General features: G+C 44.3%; 1 protein-coding gene across 2 annotated transcripts in view; it reads left to right on the top strand.

Annotated features, from left to right (window-relative positions):
• Positions 1–11,486, top strand: part of LOC136626206 (alpha-2-macroglobulin-like) — a 61,161-nt gene extending 49,675 nt beyond the window's left edge. Inside the window, exons 29-36 of one of the 2 annotated variants that reach the window (XM_066601052.1) lie at positions 121–344; positions 2,711–2,926; positions 4,137–4,261; positions 7,636–7,726; positions 7,815–7,883; positions 9,211–9,313; positions 10,334–10,378; positions 11,307–11,486. In XM_066601052.1, the coding sequence (XP_066457149.1) occupies positions 121–344; positions 2,711–2,926; positions 4,137–4,261; positions 7,636–7,726; positions 7,815–7,883; positions 9,211–9,313; positions 10,334–10,378; positions 11,307–11,320 (887 nt within the window). In that variant the 3' untranslated portion in view covers positions 11,321–11,486. Of the gene's footprint in view, positions 1–120; positions 345–2,710; positions 2,927–4,136; positions 4,262–7,635; positions 7,727–7,814; positions 7,884–9,210; positions 9,314–10,333; positions 10,379–11,303 lie in introns of both variants that reach the window. The other variant, XM_066601051.1, reaches the window with a different exon arrangement.
• The last annotated feature ends 672 nt before the right edge of the window (positions 11,487–12,158 follow it).

The raw sequence follows: 12,158 nt of genomic DNA, 5'->3' as shown, positions 1-12,158 counted from the left end.
AGATTAAGACAGTAAGATGATATTCAAGAACACCCAATGACATAATGTGAGCCCAAAACTCTTGTTGGTCGCAGGATATGTATTGGTAATACACAATATCTTGTATCATTTATATTCCAGATGATACAATGCATTGGCATCGCCCAGAATTATCAGATGCATCCGGGGTAGCGCGAGACCCTCACAGAAGAGCCGCCTCTATAGAAGTTGAGATGACCTCTTATGCGCTGATGGCCTTGTTGGCCAAACCTAACGCCCTTGCTGAATACCGGACTGTCTCTGCGAGAATTGTCACCTGGCTTATACAACAACAGAACCCCACAGGAGGGTTTTCATCTACTCAGGTAGACTTCACCGGCATATGTGATATCTACAAACTCCTTCCCCTTATACTAGAGTTATAATAACATTGTAGGGGGCTTAACAGACACTGGCATGTTCACCTGTAATGTTAGGAAGCATCTTAATAGTATTATAGTATCTGTGTCAACAACAAGGACTATGTGGTCCATACATTGGTTGGTACCCTCCTCCATATGGTGTATTGTCATACAGTGTACAAGTAACTATATAATATAGCACCTAATTATCAATAGTAAAGGGAATGGTGCCCAAATATTAGTGCAATGCTTTGGTCAAAGAATAGTACCATATAGTAATCTATATAGCACCATTATACATTAAAAAATTGTACAACATACAGTGTTTAAATACTGTAATAATGGGACCCATTTCCTAAGTAAATATCACCATACAATGCTCAAGCAATACCAATATGTAACGAGTCACGACCAAATAACTGCTTCATTCATAAAGATAGGTAATGATCGTGTTATACAGTATCTACATGCTATACAAACTTTATTAAAGGGGTTTTCAGGATTAGAAAACAAGGCTTCTTTCATTCAAAAACAGTGCTGCACCTGTCCATGGTAGGGGGGTCCTCATACAAGGGCCTTTGTAGATTTACTGCAGGGAAGACTGTGGGGTTGGTCAGCTCCTCTCTTTTCCTCTGGACCACCAATGGGAAGCAGATGATGAAGGTCTGATCGCAGGCCTTTCCTGGCCTCCTGCAGCAGGTCAGCGCAGAGGTGTAGCGAAGTTTTCCTGCACCCAAGGCAAAAGATCCACATAATAAAAGTGTTCCAAATGATGGAGAGGAAGAGGAACAACACAAGGAGGTGGGAGCCAGCAACTCAATTCAAGTGCAGTTAGTGGAGGGTTTGGGATGTTCTGCAAGACCTATTTCCATCCTTCATTGCCTCAGTACTCTGATTCACACAGGATAACGTGGGAAACTGGGCAGCGCTGGGAGAGGGAAGGCGGAGCTAACTCTGCAATGCAAGCTCCACGGAGAACGCCCTCCTGCTGGTGAGGGTAGTGTAATGCCGATCAGCATAGCCAGGAGGCGGAGCTACGGAATCAGGAAGAGAGGAACAATATACAGAGTGAAGACCATTGTATAATGGAGTGGTCAGCACACCGGCAATCTTCCTGGTAGAGTGTGTCGGCAATCTACCCCTGCCAAGAGCACTGCCAAACAATCAACACACAGAGCGCCTCTGATAGTAAAATAAATCAGCTGAAGTGGAAAAAGGTGCTCTTTTGCGTCAACTTCCATGAGCTGCTGCAGCTTTAGACAATAATGTTCCTACCTCTCCTCTGTGTATATTCCAGTACTCCCCTGTCTTCTGTAATTGTGCCCAGGGCATGTGCCCCGCCTGCCCCCCCCCCCCCCACCGCCACCCACTTCAGTCTATGTGCCTGAGTTAACACATTGCCACAGATAGACTTATTGTGTAAAGATTCATAGCACTCCTTGGGAAGATAAGTTTTTCCCTTCTGTCCAGGCCAAATCATTTTTTGGGCTTCCATATCTACCTCTGTTTCCGATGGAGCTTTATCTTCTCAGGGTTTGCCTAGTAAGAGGAGGTACCAACCCCTTTCTCACACTGTGCACCATTGCATCATTTCGCCCAGCACCTAGGGATACAAGATTTAAAGAAAGAGTTTCATGAAACAAGTAAACATTTTCTTATCAATAATAAAGTCTATGTAATTGGCCTGGATACATTAATACTATGGTTTACAACTCAGGGGTAAAATGTCTTTATTAATAAGCACATCATAAATAAAAAAAACACTTCCAGACCAAAAAATTCCATGTTATGTTCCAAGTAAAACAAAAATCCCATCATGAACATATAATTTGCTATATTATGGAGTCTATTGATACCCAAGCTAAGATTCAGAACACCTTGTATTTTATTCATTTACATCTCTGCTCATTCTGAGCTGAATAGTCCAATGGGTGGAGCAATCAGTGATTGACAGCCTTTCGTGTAGGTACAGTCATACACAGCTGTCAATCACTAATAGGACCACCCATTGGACTGTTCAGCTCAGAATGAGAAGATAAATAAATGAATAAAATACAATTTTACATAAAACTAGATTTTAATCTGCTCTATAACATGCAGCCTGCAGTTTGGACAGCGTGTTCCAGCTGACAGATACCCTTTAAGATTCCTGGTGGTGCCCTTTTCAGCAGGGTATTTTTTAATGCCCTCAATGTGACCACACAGGTCTACCTTGAACCAGGAGGTTTGTAAAACAAGTAGAGGTTATTGTTCATCTAATGCTCACTTTTTATCCACATTCTCTCTGCACTCTTAGCGTCAGCTTTCAATCTGTTTTGTGCTTTAACCAGGACACAGTCGTTGGTCTTCAGGCGTTCTCCCTCTATGGTTATCTTACTGTCAAGCATGACGGTCCAAGAGTCGTCACTCTGACCCAGGACAATGTCCTAGTTGCAAAACTCAATGTCGAAGACTCTAACCGTCTAGTCCTGCAGCAGGTTCCTTTACCCAGTGTGCCTGGAGAATATACTGCCACTATCAGCGGAGCCGGCTGTGTGTATCTACAGGTGAGGAGCAACAAACTATAGAGAGGGTAGCAGGGACATTCATCCTAGAGACTGCACCTCCCGGGGGCTCGGCAACCCAAATCCTTCCAAGTCTTCCTAAATATAAGACATGGACTCTGAAAATAGTGTAGCTCCAATATTAACATTTTACTATGCGGCTGAAGAGTTTTTAGTGATATTTATTACTAGTGGTAGGAACTCTAATCGACTGCCTGCACTGGTAACGAAAAGAAATATTGGTCAAGAATTCTGTTACCATTTGGGCAGATTTAGTATTTTAGCCCCTTTTCTTGGTACATTCAAAATGAGGGGTAGCTTTTTTGGAAAGGTGTCATGGCTTCGCAAGAAAGCAACCTTACGCAGCAAAATTTGTGCTAAAATTTTGACGCAAAGACTGGCTTAAATTTAGCGGTGTATCTATTTGCACAATTGGCATCATGAAGCCGGCATCTTTAAAGGGGGTATTCCTGTCCTTTATAACTAATGACTAGAGATGAGCGAGCACGCTCGGATAAGGCAGTTATTCGAGTGAGCATCGCTCTTCTTGAGTAACTGCATTCTCGTCCAAGCATGGATAGGTCATCAGTAGTTGATGTATGGGGGGGGGGGGGGGGGGGTCCGCTGCTTGGGACCTCCGTCTATCAGCTGGTTGTCTGTCCCTTTGCAGTAGGCCAGACATCATCATCATCAATGGTTAGAGGAAGCAGGGGGAACACTGGCTTCACTCCCATTGAAATCAATGGATCGATGCACTTTTCCTACACTTCCTGCTCAGGACAGACTGTGACATCCTGATCATAAAAGGAGGAGGAAGCAGGGCAGCGCTCCCATTGATTTCAATGGAAGTGAAGCCAGCGCTCCTCCTGCTTTCTCTGACGGGCAGGGGTCCTGAGCAGGAACCTCCATCCATAGACTACTGACGACTTATTCAGGGAATAGGTCATCGGGTAAAAAAGATCAGAATACCCCTTTAACCATTTCCATGTTGGGGAACCCCTAAGAAACTTTCATCAGTATTTGGGGACCCCTGGTACTCTTCTTACCAAGTGTTTCTCACTTGGACAGTCTTTTACTTTATTTTCCAACCTGCGTTAAAAATTAAAGTTGTAACCTAATGAAAATGGGCCGGACTGATGCCTAATTGCTTCATTTCCAGGAGCTTATTACTTTAATTGCATGATATGACAGAGATTAATTCTTGGTGTTGCAGACTAACCTGAAGTACAACGTGCCACATCCTGAGGGCGAAGCACCATTTACCATTTTAGTATCCACTCTGCCGGAGATCTGCGATGTCAAGTCTCTAAAATCATTTAACATCAATGTCAATGTCAGGTGAGATGTGAAATACATCATGTAGGTGTATATACCGCTTGGAGTATTAATAGTTTACCTCTGGGATCCAGGCTACATATTAGGTAACATTCCAAAAGGTTACCTTCTACTGCCATTGAAATCGTCCCTTTAATTCAAACTAATGATGTTAACTTGAATTCCCATATTCCATGCATTTATGTATGCATTTCTTGTCAAGTGAAGACTTGCATCGCTCATGCAGGACTACTATCATGTAAAGGGCCAGTCATCTGTCAAGAAGCGATTGTTTTGACTGATTTGATTTCCACGAGTTGTTTGTGTGTTTTCAGAGTTGTCCAGGATTAGAAAAATTTGAAATGAGCTGCAATACCAGGCATAGCCTATGGGCAGAAGTGGCACTGTTTCTGGAAAAAAGCAATTCTGTTTTTCTAGTCCTATTTTCCAGCAACCGTACAACTGGTGAATTTAGGTGTCCAGTAGCAACACTTTGACATCCTGGACCTTATGGTGACCTAACTGTAGTTCAGTAGAATCATGGGGGCACAGATATTGCAGACTAAGCATGAACACTAAAAGCATGCATGTTCTGGCTGCCTAAACATCAACTAGAATGGTATTTACACTGCTTTCCAGTGCATATTGGAGATATATGTTGGGAGGTTTTCCTGACCTATACCTTCAACGGACACATAAAGGAATTTCATGCACAGCAATTCCTTAGGCACCTGCTTGGGTATTTCTGTCAGCCCCATTGAAATGAATGAAGCGCTGAACACACATGTGCGGCCAGTGCTCCATTCAAAGTGACATCACTGCGGGGGGAAAAGAGGAGAGTGGGACACAGGAGTTTCGTTCTCAAGTTTGGCATTGGTCTTAGCGGTGAGACTCCACCGATCAGCAAGTTATCCCCTAATCCTGTGGATAGTAAAAAAAAGGGTTGTCTCTAGAGATGAGCGAGTATACTCACTAAGGCACATTACTTGAGCGAGTAGTGCCTTAGCCGAGTATCTCCCCACTCGTCTCTAAAGATTTGAGCCCGGCGGCAGCCGGGGAGCGGCGGGGGAGAACGGAGAGGAACAGAGGGGAGATCTCTCTCCCACTCCCCACCGCAACTCACCTGTCACCTGCGCCGGCCCCCGAATCTTTGGAGACGAGCGGGGAGATACTCGGCTAAGGCACTACTCGCTCGAGTAATGTGCCTTAGCGAGTATACTCGCTCATCTCTAGTTGTATCTGAACAACAGCTTAACAGGGCTAACGCTGATCGTGGCTGTTGCCGGCGGGTGCCAACTGTCACCCGCTCCATGCAGAAATACCCACCATCGGTCGTACATGTACAGCATACATCAGGAAAGAGTTAATCAAATTAATTTGATTAATTGCTCAGCCCTAGCTATTAAAAAACATTTTTTACTTGACACCTCTGTATAGAATAGTATAACCAACTACGCTATTCTATACAGCCAGAAGAAAGTGTATACCAGCCCAATGCAAACCCAAAGGACACTCTTTTGGTCTTTGTCCGATGAGTGGGAGCCTGTGGATACATATGATACATATGCCAGAGGCCAGGTCAGTTACCGTTTTGAGTTAGGGTCCTTTTACACCAAAGGATTATCGTTTAAACGAGCAAACAACGTCACCGCTGGCTCATCCTCTCGGCAGCCTGTTTATACAGCAGATACATCGTTGGTTCATTCATATCAGAAATCGGTCAGTCCTCACATTCGTGGCATAAGTGACCGAAAGGGACTGAACGATCGCTGTTTAACCCCAACGATAAGTGAACGAGCCAATGAGGACTTTTATGCCTGCAGAAATTGAGCGCTGAACGAAGAGTGAACAATTCCCGTTCTTTGAGTCGTTGGATCACGTTTACACCGAACAATTATGGTTCCTTTTCCTTGGGAACAACTTTTTAAACCACCAGACATTTGACTCGATAGTTTAACAATCCCTTTTGTGTAAAGGGGCCTTGAGCCTTATAGCAGACATTTTCTTGCCTGTTGCCGGTTTTGATTGAGATGAGATTGGCGCTACAAGGTACAGCATGTGTTACTGTAGGGAGAAGTATAGCTAGGAGGGGATGGTTGCATCTGGGTCCTGGCCCGATCTGCTCCATCCTACGACACCTGGAATTTCAAGTTCTGGTAATAGACAGAAGAAGTTCTATGAATTTATATGCTGATTTTGGTGATTTGTAAGCCAATTAAGGGCTTAGTCACACGGGCGTTTATTGCCGCGATTTGCGCATGCGCATGCGTCCGGCGATTTTTTAAAACCATTGCTTTGCAATGGTATCAGACACATGAGCGCTTTTTATGCGCTCGTCCGATAAATTAGAGAACAGAAATCGCAGATCGCACCTATCTGCGATCTGCGATTCCTGTTCTCTTCTCTATATGCGCTCAACGGGGCCGGCGGCAGCAGCGCCGACCCCATTGAGAACATACAGAAGACAAATCATTCTTCTCTGCCACAGCTGTAACAGCTGTGGCAGAGAAGAACAATGTTTGCCCATTGAATTCAATGGAGCGGCAATACAGCCGACTCCATTGAAAGCAATGGGCTGCCGGCGTGCGCGGGATGAATTGTCGGGAAGGGGTTAAATATATAACCCCTTCCCTGCAATGCATCCTTAAATGTGAAAAAATAAAAAAAAAGGATGTACTCACCTGCTCCCGGCAGCTGGAGATCCCCGCGGCCGGCCTGCAGTGGGTGTGAAGGGGTGTGACTCAGACTGGCCCCTGATTGGCTCAGCCTGAGCCAATCAGAGGCAGATCTCAGTCACACCCATTCATGAATTCATGAATGGGTGTGACTGAGACTTGCTTCTGATTGGCTCAGCGCTGAGCCAATCAGGGGCAAGCCTGAGTCACACCCCCTTCACACCCACTGCAGGCCGGCCGCCGGGATCTCCAGCTGACGGGAGCAGGTGAGTACATCCTTTTTTTTTTTTTTTCACATTTAAGGATGCATTGCAGGGAAGGGGTTATATATTTAACCCCTTCCCGACAATTCATCCCACACTCGCCCGCAGCGCTTGCATTCAATGGAGCCGCTGTATTGCCGTCTCCATTGAATGCAATGCGCTGGACAGCTCCGGCCCGTTTCTAATGAAACGCGGCTAGGAGCAGATTTTCGGGCGATTTTTGGGCCGATTTTTCGGCACCGGTCACGAGATTTGCGCATGCGCATCCGTCATGCGATGCGCAAATCGCGTGAGAAAACGCCCGTGTGACTAAGGCCTAAAGAGGGTCGTCCAGTCTTACTGTGGACGTTAGTCTGCACTGGTAAGAATATAGGAACATTTTTAGTAATGGAGACATATAATACAGAAGGGGGGTTTGGAATATATATTAAATTATATGTAATTTAATCTATTCTCACAGCTACATTGGAAAGAGAGAGAACTCAAATATGGCATTGGTGGACATCAAGCTCCCATCCGGATACACCCCGGTCAAGTCTTCCGTCAAAGGGGTACAGTGACCGCCCATCATATACTCACAATATACTGTTTAATGTCTAACCATAAAACCTGATCATTTACACGTACTTTCTTCTCCAGCTTCAGGGACGTAATTCGATTAGCAGGGCAGAGGCGCATCACAATAAAGTCATTGTATACTTTGAGAAGGTGAGCTTATTTCTCTAAGCTTTAATGTGAAGAAAGAACCTGCAGTGTAGCGGAAGGTGTAATGGAGGAGGGGGGGGGGGACCTGACAGGAGGCATAATTCAGGCATCACAGCTCTCTCTGGTGTTGATTACAATAAATGTGATAGTTGTGTGCGGTTCCAGGGCTTTATAAATAGGCCCCTTTTATTTATTTATTTTTTACAAATTCTTGGTAATTTCATTCTATTTTTCCATGTCCCTATGTACTTTTTAAAAAAATATCCTGAAATCATGCAGTTTTCACACTGACCACTAAAGGCCCATTTACACGTAAAGATAAGCTTTCAAATGACTGAAAGATTTAGTGATAAAGGCCATTAACACTTTATGATCTTCATTTGCATGTCAAAGGGCCTCCAGGAGCTGTTTCCAGAGCCCATGGTGTGATTAATCACATACCCATCTGTGCACACAGTTACGTTGTTGTCTTTGTGGCTGCTGGCAGATTACAATGTTATCTGCCCACTCCTGTAAAGATAACAGCAGGTCTGTTGAGAGATACTTTATCTCTCACTAGCTGAACCATGGATTTTAAGTTCACCTTAAAATCATCGTTCAAGCAAAAACGTTTACATGTAACAATTATCACTCATTTTTGGTTGTTTAAATGAATTTTGAGCGATAATCACTAAGTGTAAATGGACCTTAAGGGCGGACACCTACTGGCGTTTTTTTCTCCACTGCACTGCGAGAGTAAGTGAAAACTCTCACAGCGCAGTGCGAGAAAAAAGTCGGAATCACGCCGGGATACCGCATGTCTTTTCAATGGGGCTAGAGGCAGCAGCGCTAGCCCCATTGAAAAGATATGGAGAATGCCGGGGACTTCTGCCACAGCTGTCACAGCTGTGACAGCTGTGGCAGAAGTGCAGCATGCTATCCCATTGCTTTCAGCAGCAGCGCCAATCCCATTGAAAGCAGAGGTTTGTAGCAAACCCTGCAGTATGATTTTCAGGGAAGGGCTTGAAATAGAAGCCCTTCCCTGAAAAGCATCAATAAGTGGTTTAAAAAAAAGGAAAAATTACTCACCTCTCCACCGCGTCCTCCGGCTTGCTCCCCGACACTGCTGTCCAGCACTTTCAGCAGGCGGGGATTTAAAAATCCCCGCCTCCTGAAAGGGCTGTGCTGATTGGCTGAGCGCTCAGCCAATAGCAGCTAGTGCTTAGCTATTGGCTGAGCTCTCAACCAATTACAGATAGTGCTTAGCTATTCATTCATGCACTAGCACTATCTTAGCTATTCATACCCTAAACATCAGTGAATAACTTGCTATTCTTTTGTCTTCCTTCAGCTTGATAACGCCATAAAGTCCTTCACATTCTCAGTGGAACAAGAAATCCCTGTCGGGAACCTTCAGGCGGCCACTGCAACCATCCTCGACTACTACGAGACAGGTAATCGTTGCGGCTTTCTAGTGTGGATACATCGGTGTCCAGTCACTGATCTGATATACACTGACTATTTATAATGGCCGTATAATGCTATGGTGTTCAGAGGTTGTGATGTTGGACATAATATAAATGTATAGAATACTAACCTAATACACTGTCCATACTGTATCTCCATGTTCCTTCCATGTTGTGTGTGCTGTGACTTGTAGTTTCACAACAACCGGAGAGCCGCAGGTTGCAGACCACGAATTTACATAGATCGCTATCATGCACACTCAAGTGCAGAGCTCTAATTAGTCTGATTTGTGCAGGCAGGTCTTAAGGTGCTTTTATGATCCCCGGCCCGCTCCCCCACCATTCACTCCTTCCTGTGTAAAAACACAAGAACAGTTATTGCTAGGACAACTTGTCGGGCACCCTTATACATTGAGTTAGTTAACTACAGACACCACCAGGGGGAGCTCACTGCATACAGATTTAAACCCATCCGGGGGTAATTTATTAACGACTTTGCACCAGTTTTCGCCGCACACAATATTTGTGTTAAAATTTGCAACTTCCTTTCCTTCTCACCACTTTTCAAATTAGTGAGGAAAATGAGCAGGATTAAATAGGGAAGATCAGAAATGTCTGACAAATGTATCAATTCTAAAGACAGAAAATGACGAATATTTAAGCAGCATACATCATCTGATTGTAGCAGGTGGGGATTTAATTTTCTGTCTTTAGAGCAGCCTAAAGATGCCCCTATTAATATATTTGCCTGTTACTCCAATGGACTGTAGTTTAATACTGATGTATAAAACCTCAGTCTTAATAAATCTACCACATTGAGTCCAATAACAGCTATATAAATCCATGTGCAGTTAGTACCCCCTAGTGGCAGAGTGTAGCCACTATGCAGTTAGCACCCCCTAGTGGTCACTCAGTAGCTGTATGAGTGTTCTTGTTCAGGGCCTTCTCCTCCGTATAATATATTGTGCTCTCCGGTGTTACTATTGTATTTTTTTTCGTTTCTTCCAGATGACATCGCAGTAACGAAATACTATCACCCCTGCAGTAACAAAGGTGAGGAAGAGCAGATCCCAACTGAAGTGTCTATAGGAGAGTAACTATATGAGGTGCAGAGGTTGCAGTCACATCCGGGACCTGAAGCCTTTGGGGGACTCAAAATGATCACTTACCTCATAACAGTAATATGATTGCGTGTTTCATAGTTGCGGTCAATGTCAATTGCGGATCAGACGGCTTCCATTTACTTCAATGGAAGCCGTTTATGCAGGAACCGCACTGAAATGGCGCATGCTGCGATTTGATTTCCTCACCCAAAGATCCGCAAGCTTTAATTCAATTACGGACACCCATGTTTCACTATGGGCCCTTGAACTGCGGATCACCCGCGCAGATGCCCCGCATGGATTCCACAATTTAAATCCGCCCGTACATATTGGGACTGAAGGGGTTGGATCAAGATAGTCATCCACAGGATGGGGAATAACTTTATGATCATTGGGGGTCTGACCACTGAAACCCCCGCTGAATGGGAAAACAGAAGTCCCAAATGACCGTGCATGAATGGCAGTGCATGCACTCCGCCTCTCTGTTCATTTCAATGGGAGCACCAGAGATTGTTAAGCACTTGCTTGTACTTGGCAACTTCTAGTTCTCCCATTCACTTTAATCAGAGCTGTGCTGGCAATTAAAAGCGCTGGCCTCTACTTGTGGGTCGCAGCAGCAGGTCCTGTCACAGCAGCAGGTCCTGTCGCAGCAGCAGGTCCTGTCGCAGCAGCAGGTCCTGCCCTGTACCACTGTGTGTAGTGGCAGTGACAGCGTGTGTCCGATCTACAGACCCAAACTGATCAACTACTGATGGCCTATCCTGAGGGTAGGTCATCCATAGTATTACCCTGGACAACCCCTTTAATACTGATGCAGTTGTATAATGTATTCTTTCTTGTGGCATTTCTATAATTGTGTCCTTTCATTTCCGCAGCAGAATACAGTAAGTAGCGCAGCAGGGAAGCAGGCGAAGGAAGCATCAGCAAATCTGTCTGGCTGTATGGAGGAAATAGACACTAAGTATTTAACGATTCCACTATAAGAACTCTACACAGAATATCTCAACTACTTTTTTATGTGATTGATGAGTCATATTAAAGCAATCAATCTATGATAAGGTGTGTGATGGAGTTTATGTCGATGACGATATGTAAGATTTATCATGGAATTGTTCAAATGTTGGTGGAATAGAAGAACTAAAGAAGACCCAACATTTCTGTTTTAGTAACTACTTGTATTCCAACTAATTGTATCATCATTTAAGAACATCTTTTCTCCACATTGTTCCTCTGTTACTCCTCCTGGAATAGGGTGTGACCCTGCATAGTCTAACACGGTCAACCCCGACTGGAATGGTACAAATAAGATATGTTCTCATTAGAGCAATCGACCGCCACTGGAAAGAGCAGCTCCAGCATTGGTGAACTTGTGACTGTGTATTACATGGAAGTCCATTTATTTAAAAAAAGGGCCACGGCAGTGACATTCGTTATCTGATGAGTGAAAAAAGTTGGTGGACAAGTGTACCCAATAAGCTCTGAACAGCTTTTCCCTATCAGTTAGCTGCTTGGTTAGCAAATCTATATCACCAAATACAGAACTGCATCTACAAATACTACAATGTAGCCCTTATTAGAACATTAAAATTAGCCATATAACCAATGCCAAGAGGAACCAGGAAGGAGGACCAACCCTAGATTTGCTCTGAACAGTCCTGGCCTATGTATCCCTATTATACAGCGTCATCGCCCAGAAAATAAGGGAGATGGAATAAATCCTCCACAGTGCC

This window comes from Eleutherodactylus coqui, chromosome 4 (genome assembly GCF_035609145.1).
Source record: "Eleutherodactylus coqui strain aEleCoq1 chromosome 4, aEleCoq1.hap1, whole genome shotgun sequence".
In the NCBI taxonomy this organism is placed as follows: domain Eukaryota; kingdom Metazoa; phylum Chordata; class Amphibia; order Anura; family Eleutherodactylidae; genus Eleutherodactylus; species Eleutherodactylus coqui.
Note: the sequence above shows the minus strand (reverse complement) of the source record. Positions and strands in the feature narration are given on the sequence as shown.